We start from the raw sequence: 18,774 nt of genomic DNA on the forward strand, positions 1-18,774 counted from the left end.
GGGTTGTTAATGTTAATGATTTAAATGGGGGAGGGAGATGCAGTGCTGCCCTCACTAGAATTCTAGGTGTGGCATTAGATTATCTCCCTTCAGGCTAATCTGTACTATGTATATACAATTATACATGTATATGTACTGAGATGCTTGATAATAGGATTAGTAGTGTACATGTATAGTTCGCATTTATTTACTAAGCATATCTTCATAATCAATTTTTTTTTCTATCATGACTTTTGTAAATTGTCAATTTATTGATTATCAAATATTTCTCTTTCTCAACAGATAATGATGAATGAAGATGAGAAAATCCAGATATATTGAAGAAAAAGACCCATGAAGAGAGAAATGAATAAATTTGAAGAAATACTTTAGCAGTTTGCCTTGTATATCTTGTAAATGGACAAAAGTGTCAGGTGACTTATGATATGATAGTATTGTCAGGTATCCATGATAGTATTGTCAGGTGGTTATGTATTGGTAATAGATGTCAGGTGATATTTCAATGTCATGTGACCCTATGAAAGAATTAGTGTCAGGTGACTACATACAGAAAGTGGATATCAGGTGGCATGCCAGTGTCAGGTGATGTATTAAAGTTGGTCAATTTTATTGTGCCAGAGGAGTGAAAGAATTCATTGATGATGTTGTAGTTTATGAATAATAATAGAATGGATTTATAGTGTGCCAAATCCACTCTGCAGATTTTCCAAGGCACAGTGAAAGAAAGAAGAGAAACAGAGAAAAAAACGTATGATTATGCAGTACAGTGCAGTCTTTATTCTCAATGGAAATTCTGTACTGAATCGATGTATACAAGTGTTGGTATGATATTATTTGCTTAGGAAGAAGTTTTCTTCATCAGTAATAAGATGGATGAAATATAGAAAAATTATCTCAATTTAACTAGTAAATTCCATTAAGAATTAATGGATTACTTATTGTTTCATATGATAGGTGTGAATAATAATTATGAAGATTTGTATATGTTTGCCTTGTAGGAATGGAAATAATAGTTGTGGATTGTATGCATACATAGAAGAGTTTTAAAAATTCATGAGGGCTTTCTTTATGTATGTCAGATTTTTTTTGCCAGTGTATTGTTGGGTGTTGGTTGGAAAATGGTATGTATTTGCAGAGGTTTAGAGATACATGTGTACTGCAACAAAAATTGCAACATTGGTAGCAATATTTATTAGATGTGTCATTGTTATTTTAACATAAGAAATTTGTAGAGTTGAGATGAAGAACTTAGATTCTGTGTGGATAAGACCTTGCAACTCCATACTTGGGGTAGATTAGCTCTTTTTAAAATATAATTTTGTAGGTAAGAATAGCGATTTTGCTCCAGGCTTCAAAATTGTCATGCAGGGAATTTGGGGAGTTCGCACTTGATAGCTTGGTTGGTCTCATCCCATATTACATAGTTCTACTTGTCTAATACCATTTCGGTTTTGCTTTAAATGCTACTTAATATTTCATTGTATTCCAATAAGACTGTTTGTTTCTTTAGATATCAACTTTTTTTCCATTACAACACATAGTCTATCTGATTACATCTACAAAAAGACCAATTGATCAAAATTACTCTTACCTCAACTTGGTTTCAGACCAAGTTATGATTTGAAGAATTCAAAATTAAGACCAAAATCCTACTGGTACAAATCTATCATTTATTGGTGTAAGAAAATATTTTGGAATTATACCAGCTGGCGTTTCCCAATGGCTAAAAACCATTTTTTTTTTCAACTTCATCATGTGTACTACTATAGTTGCATTGCAAAATCTAATTCCACAAAAGCATTTTATGCAGATTGAATAGATGATTTATATATTGTAATATATTTGTGTGTGGATGCATAATGCATTAGTATGTGTACATGTTTGAGATGAACATTCATTGTCATCTTAAATGTACATATTTTGGACGTGTGCTGGTCCAAAATCTATATCTTTTTGTGTGTATATTGTGCAACATATTTTCTCCGTCCTTGCTATTCAATTCTTTATAGTATTCTTTTTTTTGCATTCCATTTTGTCATGTTGAAGTACTTGCTCATTAATTAAACAACATTGATTAAGATTAAGCAAAGAATACTGCTTATAAACCAAAGTGATGTTGGACATGATAGATTAAAATCTTGCTTTACATGGCCCATGAACCTTATATTAACATACATGGATGTGGCCAAAGGCATTGTAGAAAGTACCTTTTTTCTACTTCTTAAAGAGACTTATGAAACAGTACTTAATTAATTACCCATATCATGCATTACTATATATTTTATTTGCCTATTAAGACTTTCAGAGATTTGATCTCCACCGACTTATCGTCAGCAGCATTTAAAAAAAAAACATGAACAAACTGACATGATTAAAGAGTAGTTAAGATGAATCTGTGTGTAGAATTCAAATAACTCTTTGGATCATGAAAATTAGTTTGACTACGAGAAAATGACTTTAGCTTAAATAGGCTGGGCTTATTTAATACCTGACAAATTTTGGGGGGCTGATTCAGAGCTCCCACACCCTTTCCCATATCCTATCCAAAGATTATTGAACAGGAAAAAAAATCCAAGTTATGATTTACAGAAAAATCAAGAGGAAGCATCCTCATTTTAGATTTTATGTATTCTGTCGTGAAAATTTTGTTCATTTCCGCCTCCAATTCATTCATTGTATGTGACATTGTGAGTAATATCAGAAATAGTAAATAAGATGTTGAACTGGCAAAAGTGATCTATTCATGCATGTCAGGTACATACAAATCTTGGATTTCTGCAATATTTTTCTCTTTTTAATTCGTGGGCCCAACTCTCACAAGTTTATAGATGGTGATCCTTGTGTCTCGTGAATTCATTTGAAACATGGTGATAATTACCAGGTGGGTGTTTCATAAAGCTGTTCATAAGTTAAGAGCGACTTTAAGAACGACTGGTGATGCTTTCTTGTGGTAAATGACATACAACCAAAATGTTCATTGGCGATGGTTTGCGCATAAGAAAGGATCACCAGTCGTTCTTAAAGTCGCTCTTAACTTAAGAACAGCTTTATGAAACACCCACCAGGTATTAAAGCCCCAAAAATATGACATGGGACAAAACTTACCATTAAACTGTGCAATCAATGATATCAGAAGCCTGTTGCATAAAACTTTTTACCTGAGAAAACTCTGGTAAAAACTGAAAACTAAGGTTAGTCTGATTTCCGCCATTGACTTTAGCACAGGGCAAAAACTCCGGTAAAAACAACCCGAGTTTTCTCAGGTAAAAAGTTTTATGCCACGGGCCCCTGATATGGAAACCATGGTTTTGATTGGTTGAGCACCATGCCATGGTATTTAACATTGGTGGTAAAGTATCAATGGTAGATTTTGTGCTATGGGACTGTATTCATAGTCATTTCTGGCATGTATGTTCCTCATTCAGCTAGTACAATGCAGCTATGGAATTCTAGATTAGTAAATGTATTCCTTATTATGTATTATCACATCATCCAGCTGTATTCAGATAGTAGTATTCTTGATAGTATTCAATATTCCACTTTGAAAGTTTTTAGTCATGGAGATTTGTAAAGTTGATCTCATACCTCACTTTAGAAATAAATTTTAGGTCTTGCAAAGTCTCAAGTAAAATAATGTATGTTTAATGAAAGAAAAAATACATGAGAGGTCACAAGTCTAATGAATTTGTCATATTCTGCTATTTCTAGGTGACGAAAATGTTTAAGCTTTTTAAAATTAATGCTTTATATGAAACCCAGTAAAGTGACGTTTTTGAGAAAAAAAATGAAACTTTGAAAGACTGCCGTATTGTTACTTAATAGAGAAGTGTGTAGATTAGTATTGAAATGAGAAATTTTAATGACAGAAAACTGACTCTCAAATACTTGCATGTCAAACTTGTTGATTGTGAAATGTAGGTTATTTGATACAGACCGTTATTTTCCCAATACATGTAGTATCATATACAGACCTCAAAATTATTCAGGACCCTTTTTGTCTTTTGAGCTAGATGTCTGAATAAATGGACCTCCTTATCCTGAATTATATGCGGCTAAGTAACATGTAACATATATCATCTGAAAACAAAACTTCCACTGGGGCTCAGGGTAAAATTGTCAATGAAATTCCCAGAAGGGAGAATGAAAAGAGTAATATTTTGGAGCAAATTTTAGCCTGTTAGCCCAAAGTAACCCTGTAATTTGTTTTTTCTTTTTGAAGTGGGAAATTGAGGAGTCTTTAAAAAAGACCCTAGTACTCACAGGTTTATAAAAGCTCAACCAGATAATGGTTTTGTGTTCATTCCAAATAATGTACTTAGTCGTATGCCCGTTCTCAGAAATTTGCAAACTAGTTATATATCTCTAAAGCTTGACCTTCTGTGATCAGATATTCTTTCCCAAGTGATTCCTGTTATGGGAATACTGTGTAACTGAATATGGAAATGTCCATCTTTGATAATCAAGTGTTCCCTTGGAAAGTGTACTTACCAAAGGTTCAATGTTGCCCCCATCTCTGTCTCTCTCTATGCATCCATTAGATGGTCTTTAATAAATATGAATACATGTATCCATAAGAAGAGAATATTTGCCTGTTTTGATTTATCATATTTGGGGGGTGTTTCACAAAAAGTATGACAAGTTGCATGCATTATAAATGGCATCACCGCATTGGTCAGATCATTTGAAGAGGATACACTACTGTGTATTAATAACATTGCAGCATTGCGCCTTACATACCATGTGCGTGTCAGCGCTAAGCTTTAAAGGGATGGTCCAGGTTGAAAATATTTATATCTTAATACATAGAGTAGAATTCACTGAGCAAAATGCCGAAAATTTCATCAAAATCGGATAACAAATAATAAAGTTGTTGAAGTTTAAAGTTTAGCAATATTTTGTGAAAACAGTCGTCATGAATAGTCATTAGGTGGGCTGATGATGTCACATCTCCACTTTCCGTTTTTTAATGTTATTACATAAAATCATTTTTTTTTTTTCATTATTTCATACTTGTGTGAATATGTCTCCCTTATAATGAAATAAGTTGCAGCAATAAATATCTAATGCACTAAATCAGTTGTCAATCAAATTTTTCTCGTTCTGGGAGGAAAAAAAATGAATAAACCCAATTTCATGTAATAAAATACAAAAGAACAAGTGGAGATGTGACATCATTATCTTACCTAATGAACATTCATGACAACTATTTTCACAAAATATTGCTAAACTTTAAAATTCAATAACTTTGTTATTTGTTATCCGATTTTGATGAAAATTTCGGCATTTTGCTCAGTGAATTCTACTCTATTCAGCTAAACATTCTTTCAGCCCGGACAAGTCTCACTAAAAAATTCTGAAGTCGGTTTAACTTAGACCATGGTCTAACTCTGTGCTAAAATTATGGGAAGCCAAACGTTTCAAAATTTTGTTTACGGTGAATGCTTCTCATGTTAAATGTGCTCTTCACTACTTATTTAAGACTTGTGAAAAATTGTCCTACTTATCCTTCCCAGGCAGTTGATGATGTTTTGGTAGTCAAATGAGCTGATACATAAATCTCTAACAGTAGAGGTTCAATGTAACTGGCTTTCCATAATTAAACCACAACTTTAAACCAGAGTCGAAATTAAACCCGACTTCAGAATAGGGGCCTTTGTGAGAAATACCCCTATGGTGTAGCAGAGTTGGACTTTGAGCTGATGTTTTTCAACAGGACGGGGGCAGGGGCAAAATTATTTTGAGTAATGGCTGTGAATGAAGAAACTTATTTGTCCTCAACCTTTTGTGTTTACCCTTCTACCGAGCTTGTTTGGCACTTCTACAGGGTTTATGCAACACCCATCAGTGAATATCTATTTCCCATGTGAACTTAACCTCCTATAATTGTTTCATTAAAGGGGAATCCAACCCAAATAAAACTTGTTTTTATAAGGAAAAGAAAAATCAGACAAGTTGATAGTTTGAACAATATTGGACAAACAACAAGAAAGTTATGAATTTTTAAAAGTTGTAAATATTGGTAATCACTATACCCATGGAGACTTCAAATTGGCCGTATATGGGATGTCATAGTGATGTAAGGCAAGGACTACTCTTCCATGTACTCCAATACATATTATGGCTAAACTGTCATTTTTCCCAAAAGTTTTATTTCAAATTATATTTTTCTTTCATGAGGACATACTACAATATACTACCTGGGCTATATTTAGATTACTGCCCCAGGGTGATGGGTACTTGGGAGAAAACCACTAATCCCTGATAATAAAGTACATGGCCTATGGGAAAGTTGTCCTTGCCCCTTGTCATAATTTACTGACACAGTTGCCAATTTGAAATCTACACACTATTAGTGATCTCAATTTTAAAGCAGCTATAACTTTCTCATTGCTTGTCCGATTTCTTTCAAACTTTCACCATTCTGTTTGATTTATTTTTCTCCTTCCCAACATAACATTTTATGGCCAAGGCTGGGTTCCCCTTTAAGAAAAATCCCTCGCCCTATAGCTTTTGTTTGTAAGGTAAAAATTTGAAAAGATTTTTAAAAATAAAACAATACCCAGGAATTTTCTATAAAAACCTCTCTTTTGGTTAATATATCCAAAATTCTGTCTTAAAATTAAAAATAACTGCATATTTTTATTATTCAACAATTTCTCGTAAAAACTATTTTTCTAAAGCATGAGAATGCCTGAAAATTATGGATTATTTTTGTTTGTAACTTTCTGACATTCAGTCATAAAATTTGTAAGATCAGTGTTTAAAGGGCCTGAAATAACACTACATATTAAGGTTGCTGAATGTAAAGTTTACAGGTCAAGTCCACCCCAGAAAAATGTTGATTTGAATAGAGAAAAATCAAACTAGAACAACCCTGAAAATTTCATCAAAATCAGATGTAAAATAATAAAGTTATGACATGTTGAAGTTTCGCTTATTTTTCACAAAACTGTGGATTTTGCACAATTAGGTGACTCAGTCGATGATGTCCATCACTCACTATTTCTTTTTTCTATTGTTTGAATTATACAATTTTCCATTTTTTACAGATTTGACAATAAGGACCAACTTGACTGAACCATATAGTATAAAACAATGCTATCTACACATGTTCAGGGAGGAATTAATCATTGTTTCACTTGATAATGAGAAAATTAGAATATTTCATATAATAAAATACAAAAGAAATAGTGAGTGGATGACATCAGTCTCATTTGCATACCGACCAGGATGTGAATAGAACTGTTTTGTGAAATTAAGCAAAACTTTAAATGTCATAACTTTCTTAATTTACATCCGATTTTGATGAAATTTTCAGGGTTTTTTTCCTTCAGTTTTCTCTTTTTATTCAAATCAACTTTTTGTTGGGGTGGACTTGTCCTTTAAATGTTCACAAAGACTGGAATGTCAAATAATACTTCCATATCAATTCACATCATTGAACCTTCACTAAAGAAACTGGCTTGAAAGAATATGTCCACAAAATAACGATCAATTATGATAAAATCTAACTAGAAATACAGCAGAAATTCATCAAAATCAGATGTGAATTACAAATGTTACAAAATCTTTGGCCTACAAAGGCGGGTAACATAAACTGATGGATCCAAACCACATATATCCACATTTTCACCAATAGACTAAATTTCACACCGTGGTGTTAAAACTTGCATTCACAATTGAAGTTTGAAGCTACATCATTTGTCTAGTCAGTTGATGCCAAGAATTTAACCAGCAGATGTAAAACGTTTGAACGCATAACTTATAAACCAGCCATTGTGAAACACAAAAATTAACATCCAGATACTAAATTCAGCCCAAAGATTGGTTTGACACTGTTTCGCATTAATTCACCTTTGTAATTTACAATTAAGAGAACTGATTTTTATATTTTTTGTATAAATTTTCTATTTCAAGTTTGGCATTGGTCATGTCATGTCAAACTTACTGCCCTATTTGGGCAAGTTATATAATCAAAGCAATTTACAATATCAGCTAACTTATTTGTAACTAATATGTGTTGTGATTAATGTAACAATGTCAGACAAAAGGTTCCACATCTGATTTTGATGACAATTTCATTTAGCCTGAATACCATAATTTTCCTTTTTTCTTTACTATTGAAATATGATATTATGGGTGGTCTTGAGCAATATTAGTTGGAGCCTGTCAGGGATGAAAAGGGACAGATAAAAAGGCTATTACTGAGAAGCCTAAAACCTTAAGAGATAAAAGAACATTGCTGCAGATTATATATCTGAATAATACACATATTTCCACACAGAGTAGTCATTTGTCTGTCTTAAAAACATGTTTATTCATTGTTTTAAAGAAGATTCAATCATCTTGCTATCAAAATAATGCTTTATAATTGACTTCTTTCTTTATTTAAAATTGCTATTAACATCATTGACGTTCACATTTGCAAAGATACACTTTCCACTCTCTGTAGTTAATAACCATCATAATATAAATGTGGATGTATATATTTTTGTGAAATTCAAGGAAATTCAAGTAATAATAAAAAGGAAACATTTCAGAATGAATTTCAAGTCCAAAGCACTTGTATTAACAATGGCTCAGAGACATAATCTGCCACAAGTTTGTGTTCAGACTAAACGGGGTTTTTTTAACGGTTTTGCATAGCTGGACTTCCGATTGAAACAGACCTCACATAATTTCTAATTTACATATAAAGACGTGAGAATGCTGTCCGAGTCCTACGTTTAAAGTACATTTCAGTTTGATGAAAAGAAGTGTCATAACTTTGATAAAACAAGAATTGTGATATGGATGGCTTCCTACAGAAAATATATGATAGTACAAACAAGTTGAAAATTACCAATGCAATATGTCTAAGAGATGTCTGTGCACATGGAATCCAGAAAAAGGGGGGAAAAGTTGCCCAGGGATTACCGTTACCATGAATACAACATAACATAATGAACCAAATGAAAGACGTCATTGACAAAAGAACTTCCTTTCAAATTTGAAAAGTGCAGACATTTATTTAGAATATTACGCATATGATATATAAGTAGGAAATACACTTTAGGTGTCATTCTTTTGTACAAACATTTGAAATCGTGGGGTTCTTCAAATTAGTTACAACCTTCAAATAGAACATTCAGCATGATTCTCTTATTTTTTTTCAAACAATTTTTATACAAAAAAACAGGACAGAAATTCCACTATGACACAGTAATGTAGACCATTTCTTTTAAAAATGGGAGGAAAATAAAGACCATTCACAATACCTACACCTATTTATACTAAAATTGTACAGCACATAGATATGTCACAGTCATAGTGGATAGAGTCAAGGAAATACATCTTTAGTCATGTCACTGGTACTGAAATGCACCATGTTATATTAAATTTTTTTACTGTATACAAAAATGACTATGAAACAATGAAAAATAAGAAAGTTTTCATATTTGAGTGAGTGGCATTATTCCTCTCTTTCTTACAATAATAATAATAATAATATAGAGCTGTACAAATAGAAATTTCCTTAACTTTCTCTTTTTATAGCAATGATACAAGACTTGTTTTAGATTTCATAAGAAACTGCAAGGAATGAAATTGAAATATAAAATAAAATTATCATAAAAATTACACTTTGGAAAACAATACTTATTCTGCACCAAAATCTACAGTTATATCCCCATCAGATGAAGCTAATCATCGACTGCTTGTAACCCTTAAGACGGGAAGTCTATGTAAAAAAAAAAGTCTCTGCTTTATTACATTTTATATTCATCTCCTTTGTACAAAGATTGTTCATTTCATATTTGGCCTTGTGATTTAAATAGTAACACACACAACGAATACTCCACCATGACAATCACAACATCTCTACAAACTTTGACAATTGGTCCTGAGGATCGAGTGGTGTCATGTCGGATTCCTCCTGTAGACCTGGTGCTGCTCCGCCCACTGTAGCGGGACTCTGCAGCGAGTTCTTATTGCTATGGCCCATGGCCGTTGGGTTTTGTGACAACACAGGGGTCTGATCCATCTGAATGTCTGTTGTCCCACCCACAGGGTGAGGAGAGTTTATTGCTCCTACTGGCCTTGGAGAAGGCTGAGCAGAATGAGTTCTTGGTGAAGGAGAGGGTTGTGACTGAGGTCTCGGTGACTGGTTAGGATTGGGTGACCGAACCTGTGCCAGGGCATTGGAATTTGTCTGTGGTGACCTGACCTGGGCTAAGGGATTATTGGCATTGGTCTGCGGCGACCGGACCTGGGCAAGGGGGTTGTTCGTTGTCTGAGGAGAACGGACCTGCGACAGAACCTGCTGTGGCGAGCGGTTGGACATAATGCCTTGCTGCTGAACCTGACCTTGAAGCATGTACTGCATGGCAGGATCACCCTGTGAGATGCCTTGTTGTTGCTGTTGCTGTTGTTGCTGCTGCTGTTGCTGCTGTTGGAGCTGCTGCATGGTCTGTGGCATCATGTTTCGCCTTTGCTGCATGGCAGAAGGGTGTTGACTGTACTGTGCTGGATGGCCAGTTGGCATTTGTTGGAAGGGTTTGCCAGGGTTCTGCGGTTGGATCTGCTGTTGAATATAACCCTGCTGAAACCTTGGTCTTTGCCGTTGTTGCATCCACGTTTGATTCATCATCTGAAAAATTTTGAAAAGGAAATCATCATTAAAAAGTGGACTTTAGAATGAAATCACTAAATAAATGCAAAATATACAGGATCCTATTGGGATGAGGGTGCAAAGCATATTTCAAGGGTACCTTAAAAATACCCACTCAGGTCTGTATGCTCTCAATACTTCTGAATTGGAAAGTTTGCAATAATTTTTTTATCATGATGGTACTAAGGAAATCTCTATCAGACAAGTTGTGCACAGGATATAAGGTTGACTGAACAAATAATTTGCCAAGCCATTCAACTCTTTTATAAACAAGAGCTAAAAAAGCTACACTTTGGTCAAACACTATGCACTACATAATAAGATGTGCATAGCTTGAGCAGTCCTTACCAGACGGTAATGTAGTTGATTCTACACACATACTACTTGGCTGATATTGCGTGTTGAATCAACAAGCTCCAAATTTACACTGATGCATCTGTTTGCCAAACACCAGGGGCTATTTCATATATGACTTCTGATTGTAGTAACCTTGCAAATAAGGTAATAACAGTGGAAACCTCAAATTTGATTGGTGCCTGAGTCCTTCCACCATAGTCATTACCAAAATAGCAAATATACCATAATCATATTTTCTTTCTTAGATTTCTTTTTTTTAATACCTTTCCAGCCAAGACAATGAAGCTTAATCTTTGACTTATGTTATATCCTTTACTGCTTTAATAATAAAATGCTAGTTAAACAAGGTTTGCATTGTGAAAAACTACCCGAGGACAAGGCATGTGGGTAAAGATGTAAGTAGTTTTGAAGAAGACTTAATTAATTTAGAGAATGAACAGTATATTGGAGGACAATTTACATGGTGTTCCCATAAACCTCATCCAAGTCTAAACTTCTTCGTACCTGTTGTGCAGGTTGCTGCTGCATATTTGGTTGAGTCATCTGTTGCTGTGGTACAGGCTGACCAGCAGCCTGCATGTTACCCTGCTGCAGCTGCCCATGTTGCTGCTGCTGCTGCTGTTGTTGCATCCGCTGCTGATGCTCCGACCGTTGCTTGATGAAGGCAGCCATCAGTTGGGGGTTGGACTTCAGGATAGACAGAACCTGCTTCTGTTGCTGAGGAGAATGTGGCGACTTCAGTGTCTGCAGCAATTGCTGCAATGCCTGCTGTGGCACATTATTCCTTTGCGGAGGTATCTGCTGCTGACCTTGAGGTGGTACCTGAGTCATGTGATTTTGCTGAGGCTGGGATGCATTATGTATGACCATGCCTTGTGCATGTTGCTGCATGACAGGCACTTGGCCTTGAATATGTCCTGCCTGATCCATAGGGGGCCTCCACTGACCAATTTGATTCATTGCAGTTACACCACCAACACCACCACCAGGAGGCATTGAAACAGATTTTTGTAATTGTCCACCATGTTGTTGCTGCTGTGGTGGCTGTTGCTGCATCATTGGCTGACTCATGACAGTTTTCAGATTGGGGTTTCCTCGCTGAGCAGTTGGTGGTGAAATAGTCCTTGGCTGTGCAATTTGATTAATTGGATTCCTAGTTGCATCAACTTGTTGTTGCACAATTTTCACAGCATCGAGAGCACCCTGAGGAGGTGGTGGCACTGCAGGAATGTTTGGTTGTTGTGGAGGAGCAGCTATTGCTGCCTGTTGCTGTCCAGGGGGTAAGGCCGCTTGTTGTTGCTGCTGTTGCATCGAAGATACTGCCGTTTGTTGTGGTGCTGCTTGCACTGCAGGCTGAGAAGGAGGCGGTGCTCCCCGCGTCATAGCCGATATCCTACGCCGAAGGAGCTGGGCCTGCTGCAGTCTCTGCTGAAGCTGTTGCTGCCGTAACTTGTGCTTGATATTGATACAGAATGGCACAGTACACTTTTGTTCCTGACAGTGCTTGGCATGTAAACAACACAGAGTAATAAGCTGCTTGCAGATCGGACATTCTCCATTTGTCTTCTTCTTGCAGCCTCTCGTGTGCTGGATAACTCTCTTCATCTTCTGACAGCTCTGTAAGCAGCAGTTGGCATCTCTGCACTGGTTGGCATGGACTAGTGACTGGATGCATCGCTGTATGGAGAGATGACGAGCTTCCTGAGGATTCCTCACTGCATTGGAGCCAGGTTCCACATCCAATTCTAGTCCCCACTTCTCCATCTTGTGCTCATGTTTGATCTTCTCATAGCATACTGCACACAGATCATAATCCTGGATGATTGGATAGAAAATAATAACTTTGATTAGAGTATTCAAAAACAAGTGTTGTTCTCTTAAATAACTCTAGCGAGTACAACTTCTTTAATTGTTATGAATAACTTACGTAAATGTATAAATCAAATTGATGGTAACTATCACATTCAAAAAACTATGAATGAAAATAAAATCAAATTTATTTTACAAAAGTGAGATTTACTTATCCTTGTAAGAAATTGAAAAAAGAACTCACAAAAAACAGTAAATAGTACAGGAGGCCACAATTCACTGATCAATTTATTTCAATTCGTTGCATGAGCCAAGAACGAAAAAAAAAGGGATATCCAAATATCTTGAACAAAGCAGCCAGGGTTTTTCACTTACCTCACACACAGTACAGTGATATCTGGTCTCCACATGGTGCTTGCACTCGTTACAGGTGTAGACAAACCTATCTTGACCCTGGTTATGAAGCTCACACAGCATACAGAGGGAAGAGAACTTTGCTCGACGTAAGGAAGAGAACTCATAATGCCTCTCTCTTGCCATGGTAAGGAAGGCATCACGTCCGTCCATCAGATCACAGGTAACCAGTGGGTCCGGGTCATGGATCTTCTCACTGTGTGCTCGCTTGAGCTTGATGACAAAGAATACCTAATCAAGGAAACACAAACACCAAATTTATTCAAACTCTGCCTCTGTTCATCTGATCACACGTCAAAAACTATTTGTGCTTCACTAGAAGCTTCAACTGTAATTCTAGCCCTCCCCCCGAAACTGTTAAAAAGTCGGGATCAAAATATGCACTCACCTCTCTGTGTTTCTCCATGGTAGCATACAACTTTTGTGAAAGATCATTGCCTTGCTGAGGAAAGTTGGTCTTCTTGTTGTTCTTGCGGGTACTGCTGCTTTTGCTCTTGTTCGTCTTTTTGCACTTTTTCTGAGACTTCTTGCTGCCATTTGGACCAACCTGGGTCTGCTATATAAGCAGATACGACAAAGATTCATTCAGTAATGACTAGACTATTGAGACTGTGCACATGACTTTGAAATGGGATATTAACTGAAGCAAATCATGAACAGTTTAAAAAGGAAAATTGACATCCCAAAAAAACAAATTGGCAAGAAAATATTACATATAGTAAAAGTAGGTTATTGTTTCAATATCGAGTGGAAAGATAAAACATGCTGACGAACTCAAAGTTTCCTTGGAATGGTTAAAAGTGGAAAATAACATGGCAACATTGCTAAAAAAATAATCAAAAGGGAGGTTTCCACTGAAGTAAATGGTAACGTTACCGTCAATAAAAAGTTTTGTATGACAAGCTTCACACAATATTTTTCTTCAGATTGGCTGAAAGGCAAGTTGCACTCAATTTTCCCAGAGTTTCGTTCAAAAGATAATTTTCTGCAACATATGTTAAAACAATTTTATCAAAATGTACATGTGAGAATTGTAGAGATATATCTTTTAATGAGTAGGTAAATCATGGTGCTTAGGATTGAGGGTTTTACCTCTTCACTGGCACTCTGTGCAGCAGCAGCCTTCTCAGCAGCCTTCAACCTTTCCTCTTCCTCCTGATCTAACTCCTTGATACTCTCTTCAAGAACATTAGGCCAGAAATCACCCTCAAAGTAAGGAAGCTCAGTGGCACACGTCAACCCATCCTCCATAGCTGCACTCAAGATGTCCTGAAACAAAAAGAATATAGGTAGATATGGGTCAAATCTCATAAGACCATAACATATAATCCACTTGTGGATGCTTGAACCACTTCTGTGAAAATGGGACTCGGTACTTTGGTTTAGACAAGGATATTCTCCAATAAAAAGCAACACAGCTATTCACAAATATGAAATCTAATAATGTTGCAAGAAATTTATCAATATCAAGTCACATCTATGTCCAAAATTGAATATCAAGTCTGGCTATTAATTTAGAATATACAAGTTACAACTAAATTGATTCATAAAACATTACAGTCAAATATCAATTGTAAATTCACACTGGCAATCAATTGGAAATGAGTTTCTTGCATCATTTTCTTTGATTAGGAATAGGACCCCAATGAGACTTACATTGTAGATATGGATGACACCATCAGCTAGGGCTTTGTCCAACATTTTCCTATACCAGTCCTGTAATCTCTTTGGCTTAGGAATCTTCTGCTCTACAGGATGACAATGGAAGATATAATCATCTCCTTCACTCGGTGGACAAGCCCAGATGTGGGCAAACTCATACCTGCACAAACACAGATGTAGGCAACAAAATTATATAGTATCATAAGTTTCAGATAGCGTTTACATAATCTTTGGCAACATTGCCACATATTTCATGTTTATTATATCTTGAAACAGAATTAACCCTAATTCTCCCGGGGGAGGGGGGCATAATGCCCCCCCCAACAATTTTCGCGATATATCTGCTGCGCAAAATTTTTTGACCTCGCCGCTCACTGACTTCTTACTTTCAAGTCTCGCGCAAATTTTGAGTTCAAATTTGTGACGCCCGGGTACGCGATTACGACATTATGTACATGCATGTCAGACCTAAATTGCTTAAAAATGTGATTTCATGTACAAATCCAATGAAAATTGTGTATTTAGCCAAAATTCATAAATGTGTCATTATTTCTACTTTTACTGATTAAACTTAATTCTGCCTTGTTTATGATCAGAATTAAGTCTGGAACGATTTCCATCAAAAAAAAAAGAAATACATAAGAAATCGGTCTTGGAACCAAAATTTTTTTCAATTCAAAATTGTTAGGAATGCTATAAAGCATATTTTCACCCAAAAATGGCATTCTAGGAGCTTTATTTAGTGAATCAGAGCAATAAGTATGATTTCATGAATAAATTAGCAAAATTAATTCATATAAGATAAAAATATATGAATTCAGTGAAATTTACCAATGCAACTGCGTAGATTACATCATTCTCTACCATCATGCAAATTTTCGTTGTGATCGCGCAATCCGCGGCCAAGATCTTAAAGAGGGGGCCATAATGCCCCCCCCCCCCGGAATTGACAAGAATCAAAATACCCCAGGAGATTTAGGATTAAAGGGCATAAAGAAAGATAACATTTATATTAATATTTCTAGGAAGTTGGGATAGTGGACAAAGATAAAATGATAATGCATTTGCTACCTCTAATCAAGTTCATATATTTTAGAACAAAAAAAATGATACACATGATTTATTTAGTGCACCTTAATGCACCTTTGTGCATCTTAATCAGATGCTCATCTATTGTAAAGAATATGGACATCAAATTGAATTCCTCCCCCCCTTTGAAAACAAAAAGAAAAGAACGGATGGATGGATGCATGTGTGAATCTCTTATATTGGACAGGCAAATCTTACCCTAGACATCCAGTGTATTCAAGGTAACCAATAAGTATTTCATGATAGACAGCGGTCCTGAAAGCCCTAGGTTGGAAGAAATGGACACTGTCCAGGTAGGATATATACACTCGCCTAAAAGAGATAAAGAGATACAAGAATTAAATGATAATCAAAACATATGCTATCAAAATATATATGTTTGATATGATTGATGGCATGATATGATGTGAAAAAATATTCTTTGGTATATCAGTGGTTTGGTAATTAGGAAATCTAAAACTAATCACCAGCAGCACTTTGGTGAAGAATCATTTATGCTTTTTTAAGAAGTCATAATAACTTGAAGATCAAGTAAAGTTCTGGTGGTGACACTGATTTATAGAAGAGAATGTTTTCAAATGATTGGGAAACATAATGCCTTCTTTGAATTTGTGCATGCTGTAGAATTTTAGTATCATCAATATGATAAATAAATAATAATCTCTATTCTGTTGAGAATTATATACACTTGCACCGAAATATATGTACGGGAATACAAAGAAATCTCTAGCCCAAGCATTTCATTTTATTAACGGGGGTCATGTTATGAGAGTAAGGGCGGCTGAAAGGAAATCTCTTTGTTATCTTTACTACAAGATAACAATTTGAAAGTTGTCAATCATATTTTCTCAACTGAACTTTCTTGATGGCTCTCAAATTAATATACCTACCCCTGGTTTGGCTTGGGGCTATCTGAGCCATATTCTTGCACATGCATCCCAAAGAAGCACACCTCTACCCCATCAATCTCCTCAAAGGCAAAGAGTGCTTTTGACCTGTATGGAAAGGTATCAGGAAGATCATCTCCGTATCTGCAAAGGGAAAGAAAAGAAGAGATCAAAGCATAAACCATCGTCAATGAAAAATCAGGTACACATTTTAACTTGAAAAGATTAAATACATGCTGCTGGGAAATTAACTATCCGGATAAAGTGAAGTACACAAAATGCTGAAAAAACAAGGTTACTTGACTGCTCCATTCAATACAGTGTGCTATTTATTATTTTACCATGGAATACCATAATTGGTAGTCCATTAAGAAACAGGACCAAGAAGAAGACATGTGGACTTACCTTGACTTCATTCCTGGCTTGACCTCTACAACCTTCTCTGTACATGACATGACTCTAATGACCACTTCACCAGCACCAGCGTTGCGATCTCTAAGAAACTTGTTGACCCTGTTCTCAAGGTGAGTTCCCAGCTTTGAAGGTTGCAACTCTGAAAGAATCAAATTATCATCATGAATTAGGGGAAGAGTAACAACTACAGTTGAATTTATTAGAAATCTGAAGAGGCAATCCAAATATGATTAAAAGCATAAATGGCACAGCTGTGATATCTATGTCAATCTGGTGGATTTAACTTTTAACAGAGGAAATGTCTCAAAGCTTATCCCACAATTTATTACAGACCTTGCTGCAGTTTACAACTCTATTTAAGAAAGGTACAAATTTTGTTCATGTCTTATATCTAAAATTATGGAAAGATGGGCAGACTGTAATGGTCTCGAAAGGAAAAAAATATGAAAGAGGAGTATTTAAAGAAAAGTTAGGATGTTTTTTTTTCAGTAATTATTTTAATTTAATCTTGAAAATAGAAAATAAAAAATATTAAACTTACTATTTCCCTAAGCTAAGTATATACAAGTATCGTCAGTTCAACTTTAATACATTAATATTCAATTTCATAAGATAATAATTAAACTGGTTTGGCTACTCACTCTTTGCTGTGAACTTGTTTTCTTTCTTCTTGATATTTTTCTGTTTCCGACATCCATCACAGATGAAGCCGTCGGTCCAGATGACATCGACATGGAGGACACAAATTTGATGCAACTTACGACCGCACTCAAGGCAGTTGTACATCCTGATAATGAAAAACAATACATGAGCAAAATGTTACTAGTAACAACAATCTACAAGTTAAAATAAACCAGTTTACAAGAAAAACACAATATCATAACAGATTATGGGATAAATCTCCTTTAAAGATGGGTTCTGGGGATTTTTTAAAGTTTTTTTTAAATATGACCCTAACCCTACATCAATATTTTTCCATGAAATTTTAAGACAACTGCTATTGACACTGGTAGTAGAACACATGCTTATATCACCTTCTCATGATCCTAAATAGCTCCAGCATTTCTTTGATTACTGTAAAATCATCAATGACTGAAAAAATAAGACACCAAACCTGCAGTATAATAATACAACTTCTTTATTTTTTATGCCAAAGTTCATTTACAAATGAGAAAATTGTTGTAGTTACATCTATTGTATCACTTGCTCTTGCTGTATATTTGTATGAAATGAATGAAGATAAATATACTTACGGTTCAGGTTCAAGAATGTCATTCTTCTTCCTGCAAAATGTCTTCTTCTCGATTGTCCTATATTGGTAAATAAGTAAATAATGTAATTTTTAAAAAGCTTATCAGGCTCTCCCGTGTTCAATTTCTTATCACAATCACCATCATCTATTTCAGTCAGCATTTTCTGAGGGGTTATTTCTGTCTGGAGCTCCTTATTCAGATAACTTTATTGCTTCCTTTTCTAACATATCTTTCCATGTCA

General features: G+C 35.4%; 2 protein-coding genes across 11 annotated transcripts in view; one reads left to right on the top strand and one right to left on the bottom strand.

The window, feature by feature from the left end:
• LOC121411221 (serine/threonine-protein kinase Nek1-like) overlaps window positions 1-1,551 on the top strand; it is a 43,661-nt gene extending 42,110 nt beyond the window's left edge. For both annotated transcript variants that reach the window (XM_041603856.1, XM_041603848.1), the window contains one exon: window positions 283-1,551. Coding sequence is in view for 1 of the 2 variants with exons in the window: in XM_041603848.1 (XP_041459782.1) it covers window positions 283-296 (14 nt within the window). In the remaining variant the exon portion in view is untranslated. The remainder of the gene's footprint in view (window positions 1-282) is intronic.
• Window positions 1,552-8,296: 6,745 nt separating this feature from the next.
• Window positions 8,297-18,774, bottom strand: part of LOC121411250 (histone lysine acetyltransferase CREBBP-like) — a 32,335-nt gene continuing 21,857 nt past the window's right edge. For all 9 annotated transcript variants that reach the window (XM_041603918.1, XM_041603875.1, XM_041603936.1 and 6 more), the window contains 11 exons: window positions 18,534-18,590; window positions 17,922-18,067; window positions 17,272-17,419; window positions 16,870-17,010; window positions 16,178-16,291; window positions 14,885-15,050; window positions 14,321-14,497; window positions 13,617-13,784; window positions 13,190-13,459; window positions 11,510-12,820; window positions 8,297-10,627 (listed from right to left, as the gene is read on the bottom strand). In XM_041603918.1, coding sequence (XP_041459852.1) covers window positions 9,848-10,627; window positions 11,510-12,820; window positions 13,190-13,459; window positions 13,617-13,784; window positions 14,321-14,497; window positions 14,885-15,050; window positions 16,178-16,291; window positions 16,870-17,010; window positions 17,272-17,419; window positions 17,922-18,067; window positions 18,534-18,590 — 3,478 coding nt within the window. In that variant the 3' untranslated portion in view covers window positions 8,297-9,847. The remainder of the gene's footprint in view (window positions 10,628-11,509; window positions 12,821-13,189; window positions 13,460-13,616; window positions 13,785-14,320; window positions 14,498-14,884; window positions 15,051-16,177; window positions 16,292-16,869; window positions 17,011-17,271; window positions 17,420-17,921; window positions 18,068-18,533; window positions 18,591-18,774) is intronic.

Source organism: Lytechinus variegatus, chromosome 1 (genome assembly GCF_018143015.1).
Source record: "Lytechinus variegatus isolate NC3 chromosome 1, Lvar_3.0, whole genome shotgun sequence".
NCBI lineage: Eukaryota > Metazoa > Echinodermata > Echinoidea > Temnopleuroida > Toxopneustidae > Lytechinus > Lytechinus variegatus.